General features: G+C 51.2%; 1 protein-coding gene and 1 long non-coding RNA gene across 2 annotated transcripts; one reads left to right on the top strand and one right to left on the bottom strand.

Annotated features, from left to right (window-relative positions):
• The first annotated feature begins 182 nt into the window (after positions 1–182).
• SUGP1 (SURP and G-patch domain containing 1) lies at positions 183–16003 on the top strand. The gene is made up of 14 exons (XM_083421582.1): positions 183–350; positions 1783–1954; positions 2787–2890; positions 4295–4528; positions 5312–5435; positions 5639–5742; positions 7936–8059; positions 9484–9848; positions 11097–11203; positions 11377–11554; positions 12455–12561; positions 13092–13237; positions 13806–13935; positions 14771–16003. The coding sequence occupies exons 1-14, from the start codon at positions 326–328 to the stop codon at positions 14795–14797; spliced, it is 1947 nt and encodes a 648-aa protein (XP_083277708.1). The 5' UTR covers positions 183–325; the 3' UTR covers positions 14798–16003.
• Positions 6187–7936, bottom strand: LOC310668675. Its single transcript, XR_014506783.1, has 2 exons — positions 6485–7936; positions 6187–6452 (listed from the first exon to the last, which is right to left on the bottom strand). It is a non-coding gene; the product is annotated as an uncharacterized lncRNA (long non-coding RNA).
• Positions 16004–16253: the final 250 nt, after the last annotated feature.

The following is a 16253-nucleotide window of genomic DNA, read 5'->3' on the forward strand; positions in this document are numbered from 1 at the left end:
CCCGCTCCTTGCGTCCCAGCTGCTTTATCCTCCCTGTAGCAGAAGCAGCCGAAGCAGATGTTAAGAATCCTCAGAGACGCCGCTGGCCTGAAAAGACCGGCTTCTTCACCTCCCTGCTTTCCCCGCACTCCCCACCCCGTCAACCAGGCATGGACTACAATTCCCGGCTTCCGTCCTGGAGCGACCATCTTGCCTCTCCTTTCTCCTCTACGGCTCCCCCTCCCCAGAATGCAACGCGCCTGCGTCAACGACGCTGGGAGGCGGGCTGGCGGCGGGCTTTCCGCGCGGTGCATTGTGGGAGAAGGGTGGGGACATCCTGAGAGCGATGGACGGCAGCAGAGATGCGCCAGGTGAGTCTGCCCTCCCCCGCCCCGCCCCTTTCCAGTCAGGTAAGCCCCCCCCCTCTTCTCCCTCCCCACTGGGCCCCCACGAATTGGCTCACCCCCCAGTATTAAAAAACAACCCCTTTTTCTTCCTTCGCTGGGCCTTCCAAGCTCCTTCTCTGCTGCGGCTGCTTTGGGGGTCGCCAAGCTATTACTGCAGGTCTCGTCGTTATTATTGTTACTACTATTCATAATCATTAAATTCTTTAGCCGCTTCATTTCACCCGAGGCAATCCAAAGCGTCTTAACCATACTAAACATCTTAAGTACAGTGGTACCTCGGGTTAAGAACTTAATTCGTTCTGGAGGTCTGTTCTTAACCTGAAACTGTTCTTAACCTGAAGCGTCTGTAACCCAAGGTACCACTGTATTCATTTTGCACCTGACTTTTGACCACTTGCAACCGAGTGAGGATGCCCAAGTGCCAGGATGGTGCCTGACGTCTCCCCACATCTGGGGAATCACTGGATCTGGGCTGTTTTCACTCACTAATACAGTGTAGAATTCTATCCGTTATATTTTATCTGCAAAATAGAGAACAAATTTCTGGAACCAATACGCTTTTTTCTGTGCAGCCTGAGCAGGAGCAGTGAACAACATCATAGTTACAGTGGTACCTCGGGTTACAAACGCTTCGTGTTACAAACGTTTCAGGTTACAGACTCTGCTAACCTAGAAGTAGTACCTCGGGTTAAGAACTTTGCTTCAGGATGAGAACAGAAATTGTGCGGTGGCAGTGGGAGACCCCATCAGCTAAAGTGGTACCTCAGGTTAAGAACGGTTTCAGGTTAATCCGTCCTCCGGAACGGATTAAGTTTGTAACCAGAGGTACCACTGTAATTGTTGTCACTTGTCTTTGCTTACCCCACTGCCCTGCTCAGAGTTGTGAAGGATATTCTTACATTATGAATCGTCCTTGTCACCTTTAAGAAAAAGAGGTTGGAATAGGCCAGTAGATGTGTGGACTGTCCCTGGATCAAGTGACTTTCTTGTTTAAGTTCTCAGAGTTCTTAACATGGCTCAAGGTTGTCCTCTGAACTAGACAGATGTTTAACTGAGAATCACATTCATCCTTTGAAAAATAAGACTTTAGAGCCGTCGTGCCCAAAAATGGCAACTAGACATTCTGGTTTGGCGGCTGTAACCTTTGTTTAAGGAGCCATTTGGCTCCTAGCTTATATATCTGAGTTTCTTAATACTGGGCTCAATCCCTGACATCTTCAGGCTGTCTGAAATCCTGACAAGAGCCACTGCCAGTCAGTGTAGACAGTGCTGAGCTATTTGGACCATTGGTTTGACTCATATCTACATGCCAGATCCTGCTTTCGCAATGATTATATGAAGGGTTGATAAAATTTCTTCTTCTTTTTTTTTTGTGGTGCCCCTTCTTCTTGGCCAGGGAAAACCAGCCGGTGGTTTGGCATCACGATGCCCAAATCAGAGAAGACCAATGTGAACATCCTGCACCAGGAGAAGCTGATCGCCCAAAAGAAGCGGGAGATCGAGGCCAAGCTGGAGCGTCAAGCCAAGCGCAGCCACTTGGCTAGTAAGCAGGCCTCGCAGGCCAGCGAGTACGTAGGATTGCATTGTTATTATTATTTATTATTATTATTTTGGATTTGATATCCCGCTTTATCACTACCCTAAGGAGTCTCAAAGCGGCTAACATTCTCCTTTCCCTTCCTCCCCCACAACAAACACTCTGTGAGGTGAGTGGGGCTGAGAGACTTCAGAGAAGTGTGACTGGCCCAAGGTCACCCAGCAGCTGCATGTGGAGGAGCAGGGAATCGAACCTGGTTCCCCAGATTACAAATCTACAGCTCTTAACCACTACACCACACTGGCTCTTCTTCATAACCTTTCTGATAGGCTGGGAGCAATGGGCAGGCAATGCCTGTGTGATGGGGCCAGAGGATGCAGGGAAGTGCATAAGTCTAATAAATACACAAAGTAAGTGAGTGAGTGAGTCCCTGCTCTTCTCATGTCCCTTTCCAGCTGACCTCTGAGGGGAGGCTGACTGCATTTGCCTCAGGTGCGCATTGAACATTAAATTATTCCTGATGCTTGAGGTTTAGCAATCAGATTATAAGGCAGTCTCCTGCTCAGCATCTGCCAGGGGCCAGATATTCCTGGCATGAGCCGTCGCTCTGATCTTCCTTCCAGTCTTGTGACATCAGCACATAGATCACATGGAAGTCAAGGGGGTGGCAACCAAGGACACACAGTCCTCCTTTTGTGTGTCTTTTAAAAACGGTGATAGAGCTCCGTAAGAATGAGCAAAGGCTTAATTTGCCAAGGGAGGAAGTCTTAGTTACTGGATTGTTATTATTTTTTGCTGGCGGGGGAAGCTGTGTTCCACAGCAGCACTGTGGCCTCTAACCTCCTCCCCCTTTAACCCCACAGTGATGACAGCGGAGATGGAGAAAGCTCTGTTTCCAACAAATTTGCCAACGATGGGAGTTTCCTCCAGCAATTCCTCAAGCTTCAGAAGGAGAAGTTGGGCAGCGGTAAGCACTTGTCCCTGAGTCCACTCTGCCAATTCTGTGTGCCTGTTGTAAGTCCCAAGGGCAGGGAATTTCTTTCAGCACAAAGAGCCATGGACAGATCTTTTGCGGGCCACATGTCAATAGCGGGCAGGGCTCATGGGAAACGCAGACAGGGCAATGAATGTCAATTTTTTTCTTCTATGCAGTAGAGTGAGTTTCTGCACACACTTGTGCACCAGCCCTCTCAAAGAAACCCGTTTTCTTTTTTCTTTCAACTTTTATTGAAGTCAAACAAATCAATGCAAAAAAAAAATTTGCAGAAGTACAAATACCAAAAAAGAAACAGTATAGTATATCAGGAAGAAACTTAAATCAAGTGAGCAGACCATGAGGTAAGCTAAATTTTACATTGTACCATGGAGAGTCCAGGAATTGGCTATATACATGATTAAGTTGCCCCCAGACAGCATGGAATTTTTCTTGATCCTCTGAGCTTTTCGCCACATGTAATTTATGCACTTTCTCTGTGGGCGCTTCCTATTTGTAGGGTGTTCTCCCCAGGGAGGCTCACATGGCACCTTTGTTACGTATCTTTAGGCACTAGGTGAAAGCATTCCTCTACAAACAGACCTTTGGCTTTTAAACAATTTCCTTTTAAAGCAGGGTGAGGGGTGGGTTGTTGAGGTTGTTGGTTTTTTTTACTACTATTGTATTTATCTTGTGTTCTATGTTGTGTCCTGAACCTCTGGTGTACCTGACAGCAGGCCAGTATGCCAAGTCCAAGGGTCAATCCACACAAGTCCAAAGGTCAGGAATGAGGTCCAGGGTCAGAGCCAAGTCTCAAGTCCAGTCAGGATACAGCCCAGAGCCAAAACCAAAGCTCAGTCCCGTAGAGGTCCAGGAGCACTGAAGCCAAGGTCTGCCAACATGGGTAGCTGAGCATACCCAGCACCTCAGCTCTGCTTCACTTTTGTACTTTCCATGCTGATTGCAGCATCTGGGCTTTGTGAGGCATGTGACTCTCACCTGCTCCAAGCCTGAGGAAATCACATCCCTCCTTCCAGAGCTAGCAAGCCCCACCTGGCCGGCTAGGGAGCTGGGCTGTGGATCCTTGCTTCCTCAGACTTCTGGAGTGACCCTCCTGCTGCTCCCTACGCCTCAGAGCCTGCTATGTTTGTGGGGGCACGGGCCCCTCTGGCTCTTGCAATGGGTCCTGCTACTTTGCTTCCTGTGCACTGACCATCCTCCATCCCCACTGTGTCCCAGTCCCAACTACACCCCTTGCCAGGGTCCTCTTCCTCCTCCCTGTCATCCTGCCGGTTCATGACATGTTGTAAACTGCCCTGTGGTCTGTTGAGGAAAGGCAGTCTATAAATTTAGTTAATAATAATAATAATGTCAACCTCTGTCTCCCCACCCCTCCAGACGCTTCCTCCAGCTCTGCCAAGGCCTCTGCGACAAACCCCCCGGCTGCCAGCACCGCAAAGAAGCCCTCACTGAGCGGGAAGCGCCCCAACCTGAGTGTCACCAGCATGCTGAACCAGGTCAAGAACTACACCCATTCCAAGCAGACGCCCGTGACCAACCGCCTCAGTGTTTTCCAGTCGCCAGACGACGAGGATGAGGAGGAAGACTACGAGCAGTGGCTGGAGATAAAAAGTAAGTGGCGTTTCTGTACAAAGCGAGGGAACAGGGCCCTCTGCCCTGCGCAGCTTCCCGCCGTTTTTCCAAAGGGGGATTCTGGCCAGTTGAAAAGATACTTAATTTGTTTGAGCGCTTAACATTCCACTGAGTGTTGTAAAAGCAGTTAAAAACATGCCTTGAGAGGGAGGCACATGTCCAGGTCAGGACCAACACCCTCTCTCCACGCCCCAGCCTTATTTATTGATTAATCCCACGCTTGAGCCAAAAAAGGGCTTTTAGGATGGACCTTAGGCCTACCGTCCTAAAGGGACGCAACACAAAAGGGAAGTGAGCTGGGAGGGTGTAGTTTAGACCACATTGAGGAAACCTTGGCTTGATATACTGTAGTTGAGAAAACCATGGTTTGATAGCCCACAGTTGAGTAAACTGTGGTTTGATATACAGTAGTTGGGTAAACTGTGTAAACCTGGCGATTGTACAAACAATAACAAGGAGGTTTACAAAATGAAACCAAAAACAATACAGCGTAGACACAGCTGCCCCAGCGTTCAGTAGGTGTTGGTAGGTCACTCCTGCGTGCCTGCGCCTTCCTCCCCACCCCACCCCCGTATTGAAAGCATCAGGCTTAGGTTGCTGCCTGCTGTGGCTCCATCGTTTCATCCTCTTTCTCCTCGTTCCACCCACCCCGCTCCCTCCTTCTCCCCCGCCGTCTCGTGGGCCTACTGCTGTGGTTCTTAAAGAGGTAATGTGCCTGTTGGGTGTGTGAGTTGAGCCCCAGTACTGACAGCCTGCTTAAAGTTTGTCCCCCAGAGGACACCCGGACTCGCCGAGTGGTGGAGAAGCTGGCCAGGGTCGTGGCGGAAGGGGGCCCCGATCTGGAGAAGGTGGCGCTTGAGGACTGCAAGGACAACCCGACTTTTGCGTACGTTTCCAGCTGTTCTTGTGCATCCACCCTCCCTCTTCTCCCTCCCTTGTGTGGTCAGTCATGGTGCAGGAAGCCAAGGACAGCCCTTGACTCCCCTCCATGCTTGTTGCTATCCACCTCTCCTGCTGTGCACCTTTTACACAAGGACGCTTCCAAGACCCGACCCCCCTTAATGCCCTTTTTTCTCTCGCACCCCCCAGATTCCTGCACGATAAGAACAGTCCGGAGTTTCTGTATTACAGGAAAAAGCTGGCGGAAATGTGGAAGAAGGGTCAAGATCCAGAAGAGACCTCTTTCCAGAAAGGTAAGGTGAGGGTCATTGCTCCCCTCCTGCAATTCTTGCGTAAGCTGTCTTTTTATAGGCAGAACTCTCCAAACTATTCATGTTGGTGATGCACTTTTAAGACAGGCATCGTTTTGTGACACAGTAATTCAGTTTTGCTAGCAAACCAGACGTTAAACTAACCCCTTTCCAGCCCTGGGAGGAACACACCTACACACTGCAGTCGACACACTAGTGTGTCATGACTCACAGTTTGGAAAGTTCTGGGCTACGGGCTGGGTGTGTGTAGAGATCAGCCTTGGCTAGCATAGCACCCTCCAGATGTTTTGCACTGTGACTCCCATCAGCCCCAGGCAGCACAGACATTTTGGACTACAACTCCCACAATACACTGTTGTGCCTGCCAAAACATCTGGAGGGTGAAGTTTGGTGTTGTTGATATTAGAGCTGAGAGCTTTCTTTAAAAAACAACAACAAAAAACCAGTAGATTGATCTACTGATTAATCAAGCAGCAGATTTTTACTTTTAGTTTTTTAGAAAAAGATAATTTGGCTGCTACCCTAACCCCTCATAACCTGAGAGGAAGCCCCATTGAATTCAGAACAACTTATTTCTGAGTAGACATGGCTTGGGTTGCTGTTAGCCGCTTTTGGCTCAGATCCGTTGAAATCGATGGCGGTTCACTTGAGGCCTAGTGTCTCCAGGGGACCTGGTCTAAGCATGCCTAACTCTTGATCCAGCCTTAATTAATTCTTGAAGAACTAGTATCCTGCCTTCAGGGTGCAAAGCACCAATCAAGAATAGCTTACAACATTTTGTATTGTTGTTGTTAATATTTTCAGAGGCAGTAAATGCTTCTCCATACCAGTTGCTGGAAACGGCAGGAGGGGAGAGTTGCTCTTGCACTCAGGTCATAGAATCATAGAACTGTAAATAATAGTAATAGTTCAGTCCTCCGCAAAGCAGTAACAATTAATTTGCTTGCTATGCATGTCTTTTCGCAGACGTACCAAAAAGACAGCTAAAAATAGTTTTTAAAAGCAGTCTAGGAAACCTGCTGTGAAGGTAGGTTTAAGCAATTTAAATGAAAACTCCTAAGGCAGACCTCAAGCTGGAAAAGCTTCTCAAATTGAAAACTGTTTGTGAAGAATGTGGATTTTGGGTGTTTCAGAAGAAGAGGAGGGCGCACTGGATGAGGTCAAAAGATCTAGTTCACCATCCTGCCCTAACTGGCCAGCCAGGTGCCCCAATGGGGAGACCCACAAGCGGGATCTGAGCGCAAGAGCCCTCTCCCCGCCTGTAGTTTCTGGCAGCTGGCATTCGGAAGCATCGCTGCCTCTGAGCAGCAGCCAGGCGTTTACCAGGTGCGACATTTAGTCAGTAGATCAACCTCCTGAAAACACATACAATGAATTGGGCACAGATTCCTTCAGACAGGGTGACAACCTTAGTCTAGCCTGTCTGCTTTCTGGTTTGCAGGTGTGAGTGCCGCTGCTTGTGTAACAGACCAGGGTGGGGTGGGGGGAAATGCTCAGGGTGGGGAGAACCAGGAGGGGGTATATCTGCGCCAGGAGTGAGCAACCTCTTGCCCTCTGTGTGTTTCTGAGCCATCAGAGTTTTTTCCAGGCCCTTTTATGTGCACAATGAGGCAGTTGTGTGCCTTAATGTCAGTGGTTATGCTCTGAGACCATACATTTAAGGTGCCCTGAGAGCACTGCAAACAGTCTTGGCTTCTTCCCCAAAGAGTTCTGGGAGCTGCAGTTCATTAAGGGGGCTGAAAGTACATTATTCCCTTCAAAGAGTGACAATTCTCAGAGTGCCCTGTGAAGTGGGGTTGAAGGTTAAACCTCTCTGGGTATTGATCCAGGGAAACCAGCTTTTCAAAGGCTGAGAGTTATTTACACCTCTGCCCCCCTCTTCCTTCTTAGCGCCCCCCCCGGTAGCCCCCACTGCCCCCAGGGAGCAGTTGACAATATTGGGACTTAGCTGTGGATCTGTTCTGAGTGCAGCCGGCATTATTTCCTCCTTTTCTGTTTGTGATCAAAGTGGGGAGGCGAAAAGGCAAGAAACAGACTGAGAAAGAGAAATTTTAAACCCTCCTCTTCCCGCTTATTCCGTCCCCTCCCCCTCCCGGGGTTCCTTAAAGCCAGATTAAGAGCTTGTGGCTGTTGGGTATGTGAGTTGGGGGCACCGTACTGACAGCCTGCTTAAAGTTTCGCCTCCAGACGACGAAGAGACCAAGGACTGCGCTGAGAAGCTCGCCAGGTTCGTTGCCGACGGGGGCCCCGTGGTGGAAATGGTCGCCCTGAAGAACCACCGGGAGAACCAGTCCTTCAGGTGAGGAGGGTATATAAATGCAACAACGAAGCAATGAGGAAAGCGTATGGTTGGCGTAAATCGCCTAAATCCCCTACCCACCTTTCTTTGGTGAACTAGGCTCACCTGTGAGGAAAAAAGGGAATTTTTTCATTTTAATCAATCCACTTGCCATAACAGCCCTTATATCACTAGGTGGCGCCACAGCTGTTTGAATATTTTGAATAATGGTTACCGTATTTTTCGCCCTATAGGACGCACCGTCCCATAAGGCGCACCTAGTTTTTGGGGGGGGAAATAAAGGGGGGAAATTATTTTCCCCCCAGGCGCGGGGCTGGGGCGGGGGAAGCCCAAGCTTCCCCCGACCCCAGCCCCCAGAACAGGAAACTCTCCGCAAGCCGCGGGAGCCCTGCGCAGGCGGCTTGCGGAGAGGTGCGTGAAGTCTGGGCGCACTGAACTCAGCGCGTCCAGCCTTCGGCATGCAGGCAACTCTTGGCAAGCAGCGAGAGCCCGGCGCAGGCTCCCATGGCTTGCGGAGATCTGCGGGAAGCCTGGAGAGCGAGAGGGGTCAGTGCGCACCGACCCCTCTCACTCTGTAGGCTTCAGCGAAAGCCTGCATTTGCCCCATAGGACGCACACACATTTCCCCTTCATTTTTGGAGGGGAAAAAGTGTGTCCTATGGGGCAAAAAATACGGTACTTAATTTTATTCACCTCAGTGCATCATTTTTTAAAGTTTTGCACAGTATTTCAGTTTTGTTTCATTTTTATTTTTTTACATGCTTCAGGATTTGGTATATATTATGTGTAGCTCGCTGCATTCTTTGACTACTTTTTTATATTCCATTGAGTTTAACACCAAATCGGGTATTTCGAACATTACCATTGTGGGAGATTTCCAACTTCCATGTTTTGAACGGTTCTTGTTGGAAAAATGTGACATTCATTGTTCTCGTTCTTAAAAATCCAACAAAAATTATTAATGAATTTAATATTATTATTATTAACAACAACAACAACAATAATAAATTTATTTGAAATAGATTTTCTTCCCTTTAATTGGCCTTTGTAAGCTCCTTCTGCGGGATGCAGGTGGCGCTGTGGGTTAAACCACAGAGCCTAGGGCTTGCCAATCAGAAGGTCGGCAGTTTGAATCCCCGTGATGGAGTGATCTCCCGTTGCTTGGTCCCAGCTCCTGCCAACCTAGCAGTTCAAAAGCATGAAGTGCAAGTAGATGAATAGGTACCACTCTGGCGGGGAGGTAAACGGCGTTTCTGTGCGCTGCTCTGGTTTGCCAGAAGCGGCTTTGTCATGCTGGCCACATGACCCGGAAGCTGTACGCCGGCTCCCTCGGCCAGTAAAGCTAGATGAGTGCTGCAACCCCAGAGTCAGCCGCGACTGGGCCTAACATTCAGGATCCCTTTACCTTTATGCTCCTTCTGCAGATTTTTGTATGAGCCTGGCAGCTCCGGCTACAAGTATTACCGGCAGAAGCTGGAGGAATACCGGAAAGCCAACGACGACGCTGAGGGGGTCCCTCCCATCCCGGCAGCCAACCTGAAACGCAAAGTCCCTCCCAAGGGGGCTCCCTCTCCTTCCTCTTCCTCTTCCTCCTCCTCCTCCTCAGTGGTGCTGCTGCCTACACCAGCCGCCCCTCCTGCAAAGCCACCGCAGCCACAGCCACTGCCACCTGCCCCTGCCACCAAAAAAAAGAGGAAAAGCCGGTGGGGCCCAGAAGAGGAGAAGGTGGACTTGCCACCCCCAGAGCTCGCTCAGCAGACCCAGGACCCCTCGCCCACCCCGTTGTCAGGTGAGTGGCGGTTGCGGGTTGTTCATCCCTAGAGATCAGGGCACTCCTGGACTGGTTTAGAGGGGAGGCCCTCCTGTTCCCACACTGGCCAGCCAGCTGCCCCACAAGCAGGAACAGAGCTGTAGCCTTCTCACCATTCTATGGTAGACTGGCTCTCTCCATGGAGGCTCCTCTTAGGGGTCAGAAGAAACTAGGAAGAGCCTGGCCGCTGAATCAGGCCAAGGAGACCCATCTAAGTCCAGGGTCCCACACTCAAAGTGGCCAACCAGGTGGGAAACTAGCAGGTAGGATCTGAGTGCAAGAGCCCTCTCCTCTCCTGCGGTTTCCAGCAGCTGGAATTCAGAAGCATCGCTGCCTCTGACCCTGGAGGCAGAGCACAGCCTTAATGGCTAGTAGCCATCAGTAGCCCTCTCTTCCATACATTTGTATAATCCGACCCAGCTGGATGCAGCCTACTGTTAATGGAGTCGGCAGGGCATAGCGACTCCAAGTGTGTCACAGACTGGTGGGAGGCAGCAGCCGGGGAACCCCCAGAGGAGGAAGGCTCAGAGCCTGGGAGTTGGTGGTGGGGCACCAAGGAGAAGATTGGGAAGATGTGCCGGATGCTGACGGAGCAACAGGGTTTAGTGAGCGGGAAGAGGCTGCGACAGGGAGCAGTTCAGACTCTGATGCTGAAGCAATTGGGGGTGTCCAAGAGGCTGCAGAAGAATCCAGGGAGTCTCTCCTCTTTCTGGCTGTGACAAGCTCCCTCCACCCTAGTCTTCGAGAATGCGCAGAATAATGAGAAGGGCAAAACAGAGGCCAGAGGTGCGCAGGCACAGTTTGAGACTGCTTGGGAAACATCTGGGAGAGGAGGAGCCTTAGAGAGGGTGGAAGGCAGGGACCTTCAGTCCTGGCAACCGCTCCATGGAGGCAAGACCACCTGGGAAGGGTTGCTAAGTTGTATGCCGTTTCCTTGAATAAAGGAACTGACGAAAGCCTGGCATCTTTCGTACTGACCTGTGTCAGGCCTGACACTAAGCTTGTGAGCTATTGCAGTATACTATGAGGCATCATGCCTTTGCTGGTTGAAGGAATGCAGTATATGTGAAACAAGAAATCTAATCTCTTGACTCCTTCTTCCCCCACCTCACTCCCCCTGGCCATCCGCTTCCTGTGTTGGGCACAGATAGAAGTAGGGGGGGGGGGTACTGTCTCCCACAGTGTGCAGTCAGGGCTAACCCTTCCGATTCTCCTCCCTGTCTTCAGTCCAGGACCTCAAAGGCCTCGGCTATGAGAAGGGGAAGCCCGTTGGGCTGGTGGGGGTGACGGAGCTTTCGGACGCCCAGAGGAAGCAGCTGAAGGAGCAGCAAGAGGTAACTGGTTCACATCTCCACTCTCTCAACGCTTGCTACCTGCCGTCAGGAGTTCGAGTCTTCCTCAAGCGGGGGCCCAGTTTGGTGGGCCCGTCCGACTTCTGCAGGGGTGGGGGAAAGCATCGTTCTGTCACCCGTCAGTTACGGCTTCTTCTTTCTCCACCCGCTCCCAGATGCAGCAGATGTACGACATGATCATGAAGCACAAGCAGGCCATGCAGGAGATGCAGATCATGTGGGAGAAGACGGTCAAGGAGCACCAGTCCGGCTATGACAGCGACGAGGAGGTGGACAGCGAGCTGGGCACCTGGGAGCATCAGCTGAGGCGCATGGAGATGGACAAGACGAGAGGTGTGTGTGTCTGGCAGCGGGGGCCTGGTGGGAGGCAAGATGGGATGGCAGGCCCTAGGGCAGCCTTTCTCAACCTTGGGTCCCCAGGTGTTGTTGGACTACAACTCCCATCATCCCTGAGCTCTGGCCTCGCTAGCTAGGGGTGATGGGAGTTGTAGTTCAACAACATCTGGGGACCCAAAGTTGAGAAAGGCTGCACTAGGCGCTTCTGCATATTCCCATTTCTGGAAGCCACACAAGAGGAGTCGTGAGCCAGAAGCAGGGGACTCAGCTGATCAAGGCAACTTGAGCTTGGCAGTACATCGCCGGCTGCTGCCAGCAGAGCACCGGCAGGCAGGCGGGAGTGAGGTGTGCTGTGCTGGCAGTGGCTGGGGAGCCATAATGCATCACTGGCTCATACCGGTTTCAGACTATTCACTGTAATGTCGCCCAGGTCTTCAAGGGGTTTGTCTCTTGCATGCCTTCTGGTTAATCCACAGAAGAGTTTCCACACTTCGCTTTTTCAGCAGCTGGTGCATTTGTTCCTTAAAAAACAATGAAAGAAGAACTTCACATTTGAAGAGTTGAGGTTGTGCTGCCTCTCCACACAGCACAGTGTTCACTATGGAGCTCGCTTCCGCAGGAGGCAGCAGTGCATCTTTAGGTGGCTGTAAAAGAGGACTGGGCAAATTCACGGCGGAGGGCCAGGCGATCAACGGCTGCAGCCACAGGAGCTGTGCTCTGCCTCCACAGTCAGAGGCAGCCATGCTTCTCCGTTTCTGGAAATCACAGGAGTGGAGAGTTGCTCTTATGCTCAGGTCCTGCTTCTGGGTTTCCCATCTGGGCACCTGGCTGGCTGCTGTTTTTAATCCGTCTGCCTCTTCCCCTCCCCCCAAATGTCCTTTCATCCTCCTCTCTCAGAGTGGGCGGAGCAGCTGACTCAAATGGGCCGCGGGAAGCATTTCATTGGGGATTTCCTGCCACCTGACGAGCTGGAGAAGTTCATGGAGACCTTCAAGGCCCTGAAGGTAACATGCCTTTGCAGCCCCTGCTCTTCAGGCCCCCCTCCCCATCTCTCGCACACACCTCTAAGTGCCACATGCCGGAAACAAGCTTGCCGGATCCCTTGTGGGATCCCAGAAACTGGGCTGGACAGATCCTTCTGCTGGATTCTGCAAACCTCTTAGTGTTAGTAACAGCAGAGTTTGATTTCAGCTATGCTCTCATTAAGCCTTTGACCTGGTTTGGAAGTGCCCCTGAGCATGAGCAGAGGGCAGTTCCCTTGCCACTGAACAAGTACAGTGCCCTGAGCCCTGCCCGTAGTGGAGAGGGAAACGGTTCTGTTTCTGGCTGGCTGGCTGCTCCTTTCCAGAGAAGCTTTCACATTCCACCTCCTCTCGAGGAAATCAAATGCCAAGTGAGGCTACCCTCCGGGGGTGGCGTTAGGAGGTGATCCAAGGCACCTGTGCCCCAGAGCTTTTGTAAGCAGTCAGCACACACACACCAACTTTGCTCTCCCTCACAATGCAAAGCCCCCTGGTTTTCTTTACCCTCACAGGAAGGTCGCGAGCCAGACTACTCCGAATACAAGGAGTTCAAGCTGACCGTGGAGAACATTGGTTTCCAAATGTTGATGAAGATGGGCTGGAAGGAGGGCGAAGGCCTGGGCTCGGAGAAGCAGGGCATTAAGGCCCCCGTCAACAAGTACGCACCTTGTCTCCATCTCTCTCCTCCACCTCCTCTTGGTTTTGTTTTGTTTTACTAGGGTCTGCTACTCCTACTCACCTCCCCACCAACCCCTTTCCCTCCTACACCTGACCAACCCTCCCTTTTGCATGTCACCTGTCCCCTCTGTTCGCCCCAAGCTCCTTTGTGCCCCCAGCAGTGTTCTCTCTCTCTCCTGCCTGCCATCGTGCAGGAGTTGGCGTGGCCACCAACTGGCAACTACGTGAACTGCACCATGACAACAACCTCACGTTCTTATGTATATAGGAAGATATGGCCTTCCCCCATACTTTGCCTTCCTGGACGTGACCCAGGGAGGCCACTTCGGTGCTGCTCACACAGCAGCTTGGCTTCACCCCCAGAGGCACACTCCACTGTCTCTTGAGACAGATGGATGCCAACACCAATCTGGAAGCTCTGTTGGTGGAGCATGTACCTTGCCCGTCGGGTGGTAAGAATCTGTCCCTGGTACAAGTCACCTTCTGACTCCTTTCCTAATAAGCACCCATGGAAAATCAACTTGGCCTCTTTTTCTCCCTCGAAACAGGGGGGTGACAGCAGTAGACGGGGCGGGGTTTGGGATCGACCGCCCCGCCGACCTGACCAAGGAGGACGATGAATACGAGGCGTTCCGCAAGAGGATGATGCTGGCCTACAGATTCCGGCCCAACCCGCTGGTGAGACCTCATTCTTCTTAACCCTATGCCACCACCTTCTAACCCCTGCCCCACCAACAGAGCCTCCTGCAGCCCTGCCAGCCTGGTCACTGACATACAGCCCAGGGGGCAGCCCCGCCTGCCAACTTCCTTAGTTCCTCTAATCTCAGTGCTGCCCTTCACTTAAGTCAGCAGGGAGGAGGATGGGAGCAGAACTAGAATGAGTTGCTTCTCTGCCTCTCAGGGTTGGGCAATAATCTGGTTTTCAGCTTTGTGACATATTGCCAGCTAAATACCACACAGTATACTGATATATCACAGTGTCTGAAATAAGGATGGAGCTACGTAGAGGCGTTGGTTGGCTTCACAGTTTTCTCCACATTGTGATTTTTGCATAGTGCGCACACACACATCACGATTCACGATACATTGCCAGGTCAGCAGTTATGAAACCAGTATCATGATATGGACTTCAAACCCATTTTGGACAATATATCGCCCAGCCGTAACACACACCATGATTTGCGATATATTACCAGGTCTAAAAGTATGAAACCGATATCACAATATGGACTTCAAAGTGGTTTTGGATGATAATATCCCCCAGCCCTACTGCAGGCCCCACCCTTGAGGTTTGTGAGAGAGCTGGAACTACACAAAGGGGTTCGTCTTGACACCCGTAGCGAAGGATTGTCAGGTTTTATGCACAGGCTGCCAGTCCGCACCCACAGACTGCTTGTCACCTTTTCTCTGTGGAGGTGGATGTTGGGGGGAGGGGACTGAGGCTCTCCTGGGCTCCCCTTGGCCCTCCTAACCCGTCCTCTGACCATGTTTTCTTCCTCTTCCCCCACTACAGAACAATCCCAGACGTCCGTACTACTGAGACCCAGCGACCTGCTTTTCCTCCCCTCTTTTCAAATCGTCAGTTGGTTGGTTTACTGTGTTGCGTTTATGGAATCAACATCTCTGCCCCCCACACCACCACCCCGCTTTTCCTTTGAAAGCACTCTTGTTTTTAAAAAACTCAAGACCGGTCTTGTTTGCCCAGCCCATAGCGATCATGGGGAGGGGGCTGCGCTGTTATCGTTGTCAACCCCCCCAAGTAAAGAAGCAGCTTTGGGGATTCCTGTAGCTGGATTTGGGTGAGAGGGTTTGGAAGTCAACCCCCACCCTGAGTTATCACTCCCCAGGGGGCTGTCAGGAGTGAGGCGGGTGGGGTTGTGTGCTTGGGAATGTCTTCAGAAATATTGGCTGAGTAACACACAAACACACACACTTACTTGATTTGGGGCAGTCCTTTCGCTCTGATTTCCCAGAGGGGTTCCTCCTGTGCTGGTGCAGAGTACAGCAAGTGAGGGCATTTTGATCCACATAGAAGTAGGGGGCAGGGGGTGCCAGGGTGCCACCTCTGGAGAGAGGCAGTGGGGGGATTTGGACTCCCCCCCCCTATTCCCTTTTCAATAAAATACATAAAATCAGGCCACAATATTAGTGTAAGGAAAGCAGCCAGAGCGAGGGGGTGTACACACTCTTCCCTGTGGGGGGTCATGGGGTGATGCCAGCGGTGGAGCAGAGAGGTGAGGCAGAACCTTTTGGGTGATGGTAGATCCTGTTTTGGAGGGCAGACAACCCCTCTTCCCTCCACCCCCCACTTTGCTAGGATGGAAATTTGTTTACTTGCTACACTGAGTGAAACAAGGGGTCCCCCGCTCTGCCTGGATTCTCACCGAAGTGGAAGCTGAAAGGCATCCAGGTTCCCCCCCAAAGGAGAAAGTTTGGGGCAGGGGTGTGGAGAGATGGAACGGAGACGGGCGTTCCCTCCCCAAAACTAGGGAAGCCCCCTTGCCCCAATATACATCTCATTCTCTGCTGTTTTAGTCGAGATTCTCCTTCCTTCCTCTCTCTCTCAACTCCCACACCCCCATAGCAGACTTGTACCACTTCTATTATTATTATTATTATTATTTTGGGGTGTCGTGACCTTTTTGGTTTCTATTTTTATTATTATTATTATTATCATCATCATTTCAACAATGAAACTGTAGCGTTTGGCTTTCAACAAGTTAATAAAGCTGTCTGTAAATCTAAAGGGCAGGTCTGTCTTTTGTTTCGAAAACCCACATGACTTTTTGGGATTTCGCCAGAGAGAAGGGGTGAAGCCGCGTGATGCACAGGAGCCAGTGAGTGTCTGTCCTGTAGGAAAGGTTGCTGGAAGATGGAGAGGGGCGCTGAGGAAAGGGCGGGGTGCTCACCCCAAACGCTGTATTAATCTCCTGACTGCAAGACTTGCAACCCGTTCTTGAACCTTAGACCCTCTTCACAAATGGGCGCTCCTAGAG

This window comes from Podarcis tiliguerta (assembly GCF_965153285.1).
Source record: "Podarcis tiliguerta genome assembly, chromosome: 18".
Lineage (NCBI taxonomy): Eukaryota > Metazoa > Chordata > Lepidosauria > Squamata > Lacertidae > Podarcis > Podarcis tiliguerta.